The sequence below is a fragment of the Pleurodeles waltl genome, chromosome 3_1 (assembly GCF_031143425.1).
Source record: "Pleurodeles waltl isolate 20211129_DDA chromosome 3_1, aPleWal1.hap1.20221129, whole genome shotgun sequence".
Lineage (NCBI taxonomy): Eukaryota > Metazoa > Chordata > Amphibia > Caudata > Salamandridae > Pleurodeles > Pleurodeles waltl.
Window position 1 is genome coordinate 1,955,377,393 of NC_090440.1, and position 13,413 is coordinate 1,955,390,805.

The 13,413-nt window shown below is 42.4% G+C and overlaps 1 protein-coding gene across 4 annotated transcripts in view; it reads left to right on the top strand.

Annotated features, from left to right (window-relative positions):
* The window catches only part of SPECC1 (sperm antigen with calponin homology and coiled-coil domains 1), a 956,149-nt gene that overhangs the window by 310,580 nt on the left and 632,156 nt on the right, over positions 1–13,413 (top strand). For all 4 annotated transcript variants that reach the window (XM_069226284.1, XM_069226282.1, XM_069226283.1 and 1 more), the window contains one exon: positions 4,704–4,879. In XM_069226284.1, coding sequence (XP_069082385.1) covers positions 4,704–4,879 — 176 coding nt within the window. The remainder of the gene's footprint in view (positions 1–4,703; positions 4,880–13,413) is intronic.

A 13,413-nucleotide genomic window follows, 5' to 3' on the forward strand; every position in this document is an offset into this window, starting at 1 on the left:
CATATTTGAAGGTGCTCTCATATGCGATAATGAACAAAAAGGAGACTGTGAAATAAAGTATTGCATATACCTAGGATCACACAGCATGTCCTAGCAGGAAGCCAGGGTTGATTTTTGATTTTCCAGTTTCATATTTTACAGTGCAGCCCCGACATGCCTATCTCTTTCTGACATCAAAATAATGCTTTTTCTTAACTAATGAAGGAAGATATCACAGCATAGGTGACAAAAACCTTGTTTATTTTAAGTCATTTAAATTGCGGAAGGACACAAGGGTACTTCACAACGGGCAGCTGGGGGTAGAAAGCTTAGACATACACATCAAATAGCTATTGGCAGAGCTTACTTAAGGCGAACTGGGAGTATAAAGGCCAAACATAGGTTGCATACCGTGAAATTGAGTTGTTGTCCTTTGTGGCTGCAGCGCTTGTAAGAGGCAGGCCTGTCCTGCCAGAAAGCAGGAGAGTCAGCCCAGGCAGCAGTCACGTCTACAGCAAAGTTACTAACAAACGTTTTACAAACAAAAGAAGAAGACTTGCTTGCTGATCCAGAGTACAGGTTTCCTCACCTGGACTCAGGCTCGGTCTTTTAAACTCGGTGGAAAAACCCATGTGGAGGGAACAAGAAGAAGAGGGAGATCGAGAATTAGACTGTCTGCGACTCTGACACACCATTTACAAGGGTAAGAGAATGAGGCCTCTAAAGTCAACTGGTGCAGCTTCTCCTCTCCTGAACCTGCAATTTGGAAAAAAGTAAAACACCTCTCTGCACTGACCCAGGTTCTCGATGTATGCTTCGATGGACTACCCCACCTGCGTCAGCCACCCTATCACAATCTCAGGTGGGAAGGAACAAAAGCAGTTGCTGGGTGGCAATGAGGGAGGCAGAGGACAGGGACACACCCACTCCTCCATTGTCCATAGGAGCCAGCCTCGCCCTTGGCCATTTAGATTAATGGCAGTGTTACAATCACACCATGAGCCATTGTAAATAACACCCATATGAAAGCCTGTGCCTCAAAGGTAAAATCCACCATGCCAACAACTTGTCGGCACCGGCCAGGCTTATGCCTCCAGGACAAGGAAAACCTCAACCACCCATGACATGTGCAGAAAGCAGCCTCAGGGTATTCCCCCAATGACTCCCCCCCCCCCCCACTTCCCCACTAAAGAACCCATACTCTAACTGATTTGTGACTGAGCAGCAGTTGCAATTTGCTTCCAGCTGCTCGGTTTTCTTTTCATCCTCTTCTGTCTGCCCCAAGGTGGAAGCGAGATGCCCTTTTGCTCATTAACACCAGCTGCCCCTGACTTCTTCTTAAAACAGCCAACTCCCACATCTTCAGTAAACCTAAAATCAGATGCACCGGACTTAACTAGCTGGAAGGCTTAAAACTGGTTCCTTCTCTTACGTATCTTAACTTGTCAGTAATCCTTAAGAATGTGATGCTACAAAGGGTGGAAACTGTCGGTCAGTGTCTTTCGCCATCCATAAGTATATAAAAAACCTTTGTCAAGCTACATAATATTTTGCCTATTACTCACAAATATTCATCTCGAAGTTTGAAAGCTAATCAGTAAGTCAGCAACCTGCTTCACCCAAATTGATTTAGAGTCTGGACCACCTGTTGAAACAGAACACTCCCTGCTGTTTACTACCCACCTCCTGCTCTTATGTAATGTAATGTAATGTAATGTAAATTCGTACTTGTAAAGCGCACTCCGACCCTGAGGTATCGAGGCGCTGAACGCATACCGCTGTGGAACCCCTCCTGGCTTTTCCCTTTGAGGGGCCCACTCCTGGACAACCCCCAAGGTGAAGCCAGGCATCCCAGCACTGTTGGGGCAGTTGTGGAGATTAAGCAAGCTATTGCCCAGAGTTGCAGAGTGAGACCCATGAATTAGATTAGGCACCGAGGCGAGAAATCTCCTGTCCAGGGAAATTGAGCCCAAGAACCGCCGAAGCGGGAATTCAACCCTGGTCCCGGGCTAGATCTCTGCATCAGGGTCTGCCTCTCTAACCATTGTGCCACACTTCTCCACCTTATGGTCTTTTTGGAGCATTTGCAGCATCAGAAAATGTGTGCACGTCAACCGTTATATATTTAACACACCAGTTGCTTTCAGCTAATATATATGTAAGTTCTCAGTCTGTCTTTCATCGATCATGGTTGATCTACAATGAGAGCAGGTCTTTGACCATTAATGTGGTAGTTGCATTTGGAGCTGACAGGTAGTTCTGTTTTGGAACCATTGAGTTTTAGGAACTCTGTCATCCTTGATTCAGTGGTGAACAGGGTCACATCTAAGACTTGAGATGAGCAGCTGGTGAGGTGGATGATTGGCGTTCTGAGCTCTTTACATCTAAGGTCTTTCAGAAGAGATGCCATGCAACTTCTTTCAGAAGTTGGCTGGTCTGCAGGTAAATGAGCCAAGGGTGTTAAAAAAAAACCTCACTGGCTTCTGGCAGAGGCAGTCTTATAGCAAGCTTGTATAATATACATCTTATTCTGACCCAAATCCACAGCTGTTCCGATGTCAACACCCAAATCTGGACGTTTTCTCATGGCCCTGCTGCCAGGTGTTGCAACTTTGGTTATGTGGAGCACAGTAGACCAGAACTGCAAAAATGAAGATTCCCTATGTTTTGCCAATGATGCTGACATAACTTGTTGCAAATGAAATCACAATGCTTGCGTTATGCATGCAATAGATTGGCCTATAGAATGTTTAGAGATTTCCAGACAGACCCAAGTGTTTGTGCTCAAATGTGAGTATTCCTCTTGTGTGAAGATAGAACTCCAGCGCTGTCTAGGTAATAGATTACTGTTGTCGGGTAACCTCACAGGTGCCACACCTCAGGTTCTTACCTCTCATCTCTCCTGTGTAAACTAGGGTTTCTGTTTTACCTAACTTAGGACCTGATTTAGATCTAGGCGGTTGCACCGCCAAGCCACGCCAGCGGTGGATTTGAGAAGACCGTCAAGTTGACGGTGTTCCGCACACAATATGTAGATGCTACAGCTCTGCAAGTGGTGGACTGGCGGCAGTCCGCTGGCAGAGGGAAGTCACAGCAGGACACAATGGACAGCAGACAACGGCAGTGTCTGTGGAATAGAGGTAAGTGACACACACACTATACCTTTGTCATATGTGTCCCCCTGCATTACACACAACACAACATACACACAATTATCCATTGCCATTCCACCACAACACGTACATGCCGCAAACAAACATTGACGGGCATCCACGACACAACATACATTCACCATTGACACTGCACCCACACACAACCACAACAACCAACACAATTACACACTCATCTTCACAAGCACTCACACACTAGCACAAATACACTTATCACAAAAAAGACAACCGCACAACATCTGTGTGACACCTGCATATGTCCATGCTGTGTTGTGTATGCTGTGTTGCACGCAGCAACACAACACAGCATACACAACATAACAGCCATATGAAGGTGGCACACATACCGACACAACCACAGCACCCACTCCAGCTCCCTCTCCTCACCCTGGCAATCTCATTGCATACATGCAAACACATAATGGTTCACACACACAACTCACAGCACAACATGACAGGTTCAGGTCCACTGGCAATGTGAACACATGGACACAGTTGACAGGTGTGATTGTACCATCATTGTGGTGCCAGCATTCATTTGCCAATGAATACTGGCACCATAATGACAGTTGTGTATGTCTGCAATATGTGTTGTGTACCAGTGTGCCCCCATCTGTGTCTAACCCACTTGTGTCCCCAACGAATGCATGACACAGTAACTTTAAAAACTTACTTTGACCTATATGTCTGCAGTGGTCCCGACCTCCTATGCAGTGTCCACCCAACGAACCCTGGCAATGCGGCATCCTTATCTTTTGAGTCCGGTGACGGGGAGGGGGATGGGTAGGAGGTGGAGGTCATGTTTTCTCCGTGGGTCGGTGGCAGCAGTGACGGCAGGTGTTGAACAGTCATGTCCAGTCAAAGAAGGGGTGGAATGGGGAGAAAAAGGTGAGTTTTCTCCCCTCTTCCCTCCCAATCCATCAACTCAGACATGGAGGTCGAACCGCCACTTTTTTCTTGGTGGTAAGGCACATCCAAATCTGCACTGCAGGAAGCATGGCAGGGGTCCCGCCAGCATCTCCTTTTCCCTCTCTCGCCGTCGACGAGAGTGTTTTTTCTTGGTGTAGACAGCAGTTTGAATGTGGGCTTTAGTCTATGGGATCGCCAACATCTAAATACGGTGGGGGGACTGTCATGGTAGCGGACAGGTTTCCAGTCAAAGTTGACAGCGGGACCATTACCACCAATATCTAAATCGGACCCTAACTCTCTAGGGAGACTTTCTGGCACCAGCACTTTGCACCAAAACACTCTCAGATATGAAATTGACAGCAGTCTCACAGTAAAGCAGATAGAAAGGAGGTTAGGAGGGACTGGTGATGACGACAAACTGGATTTTTTGAGAAGCACATAGAGTGCCCTTTAACTTGAAACTTTTATGACTCTATGCTTCTCGTCAAGTGCAAGAGACTCTGTATGTTAATGTCATCCTCCTGATAGGCTGAAATGAGTTCCTTTCTATATGTGTATTATGCTATCCCTGACACAGACTCCTCCCACCATCCTGCAATCCAGCTGTTATGATCCCTTTTCTGCCTTGTCTCTTCATGCCAGGATGACGCAGAGGAGTGGAAGTTCTTCCAGGCTGACCTGCAGACCGCAGTGGTAGTGGCCAATGATATAAAGTGTGAGGCCCAGCAGGAGTTACGCACTATACGGCGACGGCTCCAGGAAGAGGAGGAGAGAAGTGCCCGGCTACAGAAGGAGCTTGAGGAGGTGCGCGGATGCAGGTCAGATTGTGTTTTTTTTTTTTAGTTTCTCTTGTTCTCCTTCCTGCAGGCATCTGCTCTCCATGTCTCCTCGCACGCTTGCTCACAACGCTTGGTCTGTAGCCTAAATGTTGATAACATGGCATCCTGTCTGTCTTTAATATCTGCTTCTGCAGCCATAGATTTCGGAGAAGTTGAACAATTTAAGCAGGCCGTTTTCATAGATGGTACATGATTCTAGGAGTAGCATCTTGGGTCCTGAGGGTTTATAGCATTATTAGTTTCGACCTTCTGCGATACCAGAGCAGCTCAACCTGATTAAGGGAACACATTCACACCATCTCTTTTAGGATTGTGTAGATTTGTGTTCAGTTGAAAGTATCAAAAGTTTTTTAAACTACATTTCATTGCATCTTTATTTAATTTATTTCTATAATTCTTGTGTTTTGTTTTGAACATAAGAATGTATTTTAGGAAGGCCTATTCCACCATTGCATGTTTATTGTAGGTTAAAGATGACTGGGGTAGTGTTCATGGTGCAAATTAGATGAGATGTTATCGACGTGAAACTCACCAACTTAACTGATTTGAGAAAGCAGGAGACAGTTAGCCTTAGCTTCCTAGCTAACTTCAGCTCAAAATATTTTTCATACAGTTGATTTACTACAAATGGTGGAAATAGTGCTTTTAGCATCTTGTAAAAAAAACTTTTTATTAGCATGCTATAGTGACGGGTCACAAAGTATCTTAGAATGGGCTACTTTGCCTTACCCATTATAGATGGATTTTGTTTTTAAGACTTAAGTTGCAGCTCAAGAACTTGCATCCTGAGTATGATTAAGACCAGCCTTGTGATATTATTAAATTGCTATTGTATGGTACTGTCTCTGCCTCCCTTTCTGTGTAAAGCCTTTGTGGATATGTGTAAGACCTCTGCATCCAGAAACTAGCCACGAAGCGAGGTACAGCAGAGCTTTTGCCCATCTTCACAACAGTAATGGAGACACTGGTATACGTGAAATAAAACGACACTAAAAACAAGATATTTACATGACTTTTAAAGATACATAGAGCATGCGCGGTCTGTCTGCTTTGGAATTCAGACGTGAGCTGAACATTAATGCTGGTATGTAGGAGCATATCCAGTCACATTCTAAACAAGCCTGACATGCCTTTTCAGTCCTAGATCTGCATAAAGAGGCAAACATGACTTACCCGTAACAGTATTTTTGCAGCTTGATACCAGTTATAGATTTATATTTTGTGGAAAAAAACTTCTATTTCGCGGTGGGGGTTGAACATTCCATGTTGTTTTTTGTCAAACTTTAAATGATGGCATCAACAATTGGTGCCTTTTGAAGCCTCTTTGTGACCTCAACCCAAATTCCACAATGTTCCAAATACCCTCCTCATCTTCAGATTGTGTTTTACATTGTAATGTGTGTGATGAGGTGAAATACTAACAAATACCCTTTGCAACCCTACATCCACACATGGGGGTTAGTGAACCATTAAAAGATATGGAGAACAGCAAGTGATGTTTTCTTTTTTGCAGAATGAATCTGTTATAGATGTATACGCGTGCATGGATATGAAAGCAGGACTAGTCATCCACAAGGCAGAGGAGGTTGTGACATGGTAGCAAACACATTCTTCAGAAATGCTTGTTGGGAGTTGTTTGTATATCAACGCAGTAGTATTTGGCCCACCCATATCCTGAGGTCCCCATTTGCAGCTTTACATATAACATTAAGAGAATATTAGATAAAAACAAGTTGCTACTGCTTGAGTGTTCTATGAGTTGTAGTTGTCGACAAAATATTAATGTGTTTGTCTACAAAATATTGATTGTTGTAGGATTAAAGGTGGAAGTTCTACGTGCACAAATGCTGTGCAGTCTTTCTTACTGCTGTAGTTTTGTCCATCTAATCCACGACTGCTCGCTCTGAAATGTGTAATATTCCCCTTACTGCAGTTTAGGGTTTTTAATTAAAACTGGCAATTCAGTGGTCTGATTTATATGAAACTGAGCGACCACTTTTATTAAAACTCTGGAGTATGCCTCTATGACTTCTCTTTCCTTTGTGCATATAGAAAGCTAGTAACACAATTTACTCTTCTCACTGTTGCTATGGCAATGATGTAAGCTGCCATCCACAGTACCACGGCCAGGCAGGGCCAGCTTTAGGGCGGTGTGGCCGCACGGGGCGCTGACCTGGATTGAGGGGCGCTGACCTCAGGGGGTGCTGTGTTTAGCAATAACTTACAAACCTGCAATTTAAAAGCACCTGCTAAAAAGTTCATTGTGCGTCCAGCCTTCAGGGAGCATTTAAAATGGGCAGATACCGTTTGTGATTAATTTTTCTGATAGGGAGAGAGATGGGAGTTTTGTCTAGCAGCAGCTTTGACTCACCATAAAGTAGCGTAGAGGGTTAATATGCCTGCCACAAAGAACAAAACTATATTTTATGTAGATAGCTGCGTGGATTAGTAAAGCCAGCCTTTACAAGCGCTTTAAAACAAATGAATGTATGTGAAAAGGGAGCTAAGGAGAGACGAGGGGCACGTTTTCCAGGTGTGTGTTAGGGAATCCAAGGAGGTGATCATGGGGTGGGAGGGTGCAAAAAAGACTGTCGCACGGGGTGCTGCCAGCACTAAAGCCAGCCCTGCGCTCAGTGCATATTGTTTGGGGTCAAGGACAACATGTTTTCATGTTTATTTTGCCCTTGGGACAAGTAAACCCAACCCCCTGAAGCACAAACCCTTTGGCTACCAGTTTACAGGGAAGGGAACTGTCTGCAGTTGAGGTGTAAAATTTGTGTCCATTTGTTAATGCTGTTCCAACTCGTATTTATGGTTCATTAATGTAAACCCTTTATTATTAGGGTGAGCACTCTAAATAAACATACGGTCACACTGCACTACTGACAGTGGTTCCAGTAAAAAAATGTGTGTACACGTTTGAAAATTGTAACAATATGAGACTATGTATAATGCTTCCAGAATGCTCTCTGATTAGGTGCAAATATTGCAGACGTTTTTAAGCAGCATTGATGATTCTTTGCTATCAAAATAAAATGTTCAGAAAAAATGCAAATAGGAAAAAAAACATTTTGCTAAATTACTGTGGAATTTTAGGTACTACTTCTTTGAAGCATCATTCAGTAAACTGTGAATGCATGCTGGAATGTCCAAAAAATATTCACAATGGAAAATCAGTGAAACCACTTTCAACAAGATTATGGGAAACATGAAAACAAACAAGCATGGGCAAAGCTGAACGATCCAACCTTGGTGGGTGGTCTTTTGTTTTTTTCCAATGTGCGCCATGCTTTGAAATGGCTTTTGTAATACCTCATTGTTATGGGAGCTGCCAGGCCCTCACCACTGTAACAAACATTGGCAAAAAGCAAAATAATATTTTTGGTCTCAAGAAGCACACATTGCCACAGTAGTTCCTGGCACTGAACAAATCTACTTTGTTGCCAATATGCTCCTTGTGGAAGAGCCAAATGCAATTACTCACAGCAAAGCCAGCCTATAGGCGGTTAAATTGATAAACTAAATTTTAATAAAAATAAAATGTCTTGATTAACACCGGGCCTAATTAGGGGCCCAATTCTTAAAGAAAGTCACAAAAGTGCACCCATGGTATATGTCTTTGCATTAGTGGCTTTCATGAATTCACAAGAATTTGTAGAAGTAGATCAGGAAATCGTACTCCTAGAAAAAAATTGTGAACCATATTTAAGCATGAGCAAATATGCATGTGTAGATTTGCTCATGTGAAAATCTACTGAGCGTTTACAAGTTCACTTTACCTCCAGCCGCTTTCTTCTCAACCATGGAGGAACATCTACTTCCGCCCATATCAAGAGTACATTTCCAAACTTTCTCAGTATGGGAAAAGATTAGAGAAAAGCTGGTGAAAATCCTTAAAACAAGCATTTTAGTGGGTTTGCACAGACTCAAAGGCATTCCAGCCCTGGAACTATTGCTTACTGTTTCCTCCACCCCCAGCATGTAGATCTGCGGAAAGGTGGCAAAATAAGGAAATTGCTATAGTAGAGCTTAACATTTCTTGCATTCAAGCCCTACTCTAGTTTAGTCCTGGCGTAATCAGTTAAGCTATTATCAGAGCTCTTTCTTAATGAGATTGCTGCCGTAATTTGTCCCTGCACTACACGGCACCAAAAGGACAAGTAGATTTTTTTTCAGGACAAATAGATTTATGAAGCAACCTGGACAAGTAGTTATTTTATTGAACTCCTCACCCCTGGTCTAGGCATAGATTAAAGAAACCTATTAACTTAATTATATGTAAAGGTTCCTGCTTGAAGCTTGTTCGGGTGTTTATGGGGAACATCTTGATTTAAGTCTTTTGGAAGCCTCTAATAACATGAATCCAATTTATGGATATATTTTCTTGTTCTTGTTTTACTATTGCAGATAATGTTTCAGATGTACCAAGATGCTATTCTACTTCTCTGATAAACACAATACTTATGCTAATATCTTCTTCTCAGTTGCATGAAAAGAATTGTTGCCCTTAGTATGACATGTTAAACATCTCTTCTGCTTAGAATACCATGCCCATGTTGTAGGCTTTCAGGTTTCCTTCAGAATATTATTCCTATTTTGATTAGTATCTATGTATCATGACTTTTTGAAAGAGATATGCTACAAAGTCAATGACTTGGCCTTCTGAATAAGAGATTCACCCATTCCGTAATAGGAATAGATTTTGATTTTTTGGGGATTGCTTTCTATGCTGCAATTGAGAACGCCATAACATTTTATTGCCTCCCCGACGCTGAAGCAAAATGTGCCATTTTCATTTAGATGTGTCTGCTTTCTCGCTACTTGTTGAAAAGAAGTGTAGGAGCATCTTGTTTCAGTTGTGCGATAGTGCTGGCTAGAGAGAGCCTCGCTGAAGGTAACTTGTTCATAAGCTCTTGCTTTTCGTCTGCTGCTGTACCGAATAGACCTGTTTGGGATGTCCCATTCATGCAACAGTGATTCTAAATATCAGAATATTTGTCCCCTGACTACTGAAATGTCCCTCGCAACTGAACATGTTTACAAGGTTGTTGTCTATTCATAGGACATGTTCTGTCAACAAGCAGACTTCTCCTCTCTGGTCAAAGTCATACGGAGTCTTCCTCGTCTGATACCTGTGAAGAGTTTCCCCACTCAACACGGCTTTTGCTCAATATAATACATGTAATACATGGTAGCGGTATTCTTTGCTGATAAAATCACCATGTCGTGTAAATGCTAATGGAATCCTTTTGGGACTAAACCCATCAATGTGGTAGAGGTGGGCGAAGATCCTATTCCATAGGAAAAACTAGAGGCAGAGCGAGAGAAATTTCAGGGTTATTCTCATTTGCTAATCACATACAATAATGGTCCTGTTTGGAGTGAACAGAGCGCACTTATGTATCCACTATCAATGGTTTATTTAGAGTCTGTGAATTAAATGTTACCCCGTTTATTCAAAATCCTCACCACAAAAATTTAATTGAATATCACTTTGTGTGGGTCACACAAGTGTGTGAACTGAAAGAACACCTTATGGGCACATCATATATAAATAAACTCTGATTACTAATTTCCATCCTGGGCAAAATTGAATTACTTGGAAACATGTTAATGGAGGGGGGAGAGGATGCCGGCTGTGTCACCCCCTCCTCAGTTCTTTACTTCCCTATATGCAAATTACTATATGCCTTAGCCTGGTATCTATCTACTAATGTCACTTCGTATGAGCCTTCACCCATTATATACAAAACAAGCATAGATGCTGGAGTGTCACTAAGTTTTATACAGACTTCAGTTTTAAAGTAGTCAGTGTGAGAGTCTATACACTCCTTAGATATCACTGTGTGAACAGCGTCATAAGCTTACTCATATTAGGAGGGTCAGCATGTTTCAATTTCTTATCCGTTCGCTAGGACGGGTAGGTAAGAGAAGCTCTCTACTTACAAGACCCTGGTCATGGCCATATCTGCAACAATGCATGCCAAATGGAGCTTGAGGCTCTTCCTCAAAAGTAATGTAGGTCTCAATCATCACGTTTATCATGCAGCCAACTGTGGCCTAAGTGTAACTGCAAAGCATTGCCCATAGTGTCCTCCGGTTGCGCTTGTTCAGCATGCGAGTCATTCTAGATCAGGAAATGGTGCCAAGTCAGTTGCATTCTCCAGTCTTCATGGTAGAAAGTGCCAGGGTGCAGGACTTGGTTGACGAAAAGTAACAACAGCTGTATTGGTCAGGGAATAGAAGTGCTGAGTCAGCCAGAAGACAATATGGACAGGGGAATGGTGCTTAGCACAGAAGGGTGTAGAACGAGGCTCAGGAGTGCGAGGTGCTCTGTTGAACTGAGATGACCTTCCTGGCAGCTGGAACCATTTTCCGCTGATGCTGAACCTTATTTTTTTCTTTAACTTCAGGTTTGTCACAGTTTGAGAAGTTCCGAACGTTTTAAAAAATGTAAAGTTGCAAGTCAATTGGAATTTAACTTCACATACTTTAGGCTAATGGGCGACTTTCTGATGCTTTCGTGCCCTAGACTATCACCCTTGGAAATGTGTAACCATTGCAACCATGAATGCATTTATGGTAATGTCACATTATGGTCTTGTTCTGTGAATGGCTACCTCACTGTTAAGATTCCTAGTGACTCAACACTGCATGAACCAAACTACTGCATCACCAACTAGAACCTTTAAATCCTCTCAAGCCTCTAACTTACTAGCCACTCATTGAGTCACCTAATGTTTGCACTCCAATCGAATTATTGTTGCATATTTGTATTATATGACGGACTTTGCCTTCAAACCGTGATGTCTAGTAAAGTCGCAGGCTCTTTCAAGTTCGTTTTGAAGTCTAATTTAAACCCAGCAATATTCTGCTGATTATTGCATGCCAACATTGCTGTGAAGTAATTATTTTTCCAGCCAATCAATTGGTTACATGTGATTGATTCTCTGCTTACATGGAGTGCCAGACTTTTTATTTAATTGATAATTGTTTCTGCTTCTCGTGACGCACAGGCACTTACTATGCCTCTTGTGTCCAGGAATATAGGGAATATGTGTTCTTCAAGTCTATAGCAGTCAAAAAGTTACCGTTGAGAATTAGAAATGAAATCCTGTAGAGTTGTTTGGACCTGATAAACAAAGATATATTTGCTCTCCCCTGATCAGTTTGCACCAGTTTCTAATAAACTCCTGTCTCTGAAAATGTCATTCCTCTCCGAGAAGCTCCGTGACTGTGGCTTTTTGTAATGTATGCAGGAACCATGCATGCTTTTATAATAGTCCTTCCAGACAAACTCCAGTTAAAGCAACTTTGGACCAATCAAATGTTTTCCTCTAGTTCACATTGCAGTTGAAGGAAATAAAACCACAGGATTAAAACCAGGCAAAAGGTCCACCAGATGTAGTTTAAAAGAGTCATCTCTGTGAATACTCTTCATTCTCTCCAATACTGTAACTCAGTGACTCAGTTTCATTCTTTCCTGTCCCAAAAAGTTTAAATATAGGACGCATCTTTGCTCTGGCTGCACCAATCGTGCCAGACCTCTACCCTGGGATTCACTCAGATTTCATTTTGAGACTTTCTACTTAAATGGAAGACCATTTAATCAGTCTTAGACCCATTGTCAACTTTACTCCTAAATGAAAATTGCATAATTATTTGCGCATCTATCACCACTCTTGTTGCTCTTTCTAATATTGAGGACTGTGTATCTACATAATAGAAACATAGTTTGATGGTTCCATTACTGAAGAAGTGCAATTAGGATGCTAACAATCTGGCCAAATTTACCACTTTAGTAACTCATTAAGAAGAATGTTGTGAGTCAATGCCACCGTTTATATCTACCTAATTGCATGCCCCTCTGCAGTCTAGGTTAGGCTAAAGCCTTGGTTAATTTTGTTTAATTTATAGAGGAGGAATTTGCTGTGCTGTAGGTTATGCTGGACTTGACTCGGTGCTCAGTGATACCTTATTCACTCAACTTCCTGCTCAAAAGCAATTATTTTCCCCGTTCCTTAATAATATATTCTAGCAGACCAAACTGGTATCTTTAACATATGACAGAGGGACTGTTTCTTGCGGCGTGCGGCAGGATCACCTGTTTCAGTGTCTTGTTTAATATATATGTTGTGTTAATTCAGGGTGGTTGAGTGTTACTTTATGTTGCCTCTCCTCTCCCTGTCTGCCGCCCGCACTCAAAAGGTGGGTCCCATTTCGGAATCAATGTATGTATGTGTTGCGTACCTCTGCTCTATGTTATGTGGAGGGCATTTAGATGTATACACGGGTTCTGTGGAATGTAATGGTTCAAAGCCTTTGGCAGTTGCAGAGACTCCCCTTACAACCATGGTTGAAGTGGGTTGTACTAATAAAGATTGGAGTAAGCATGAAATGTAGTTTGAGTTTTGCTTATGTTGCAAAAGCTTGCTGGATTGGTGGATTGTGTGTCTTAATGAGTGGAAGTACAGTTCCTTCAGATACAGGAAGTGTCATATCAGTTCTCTCAG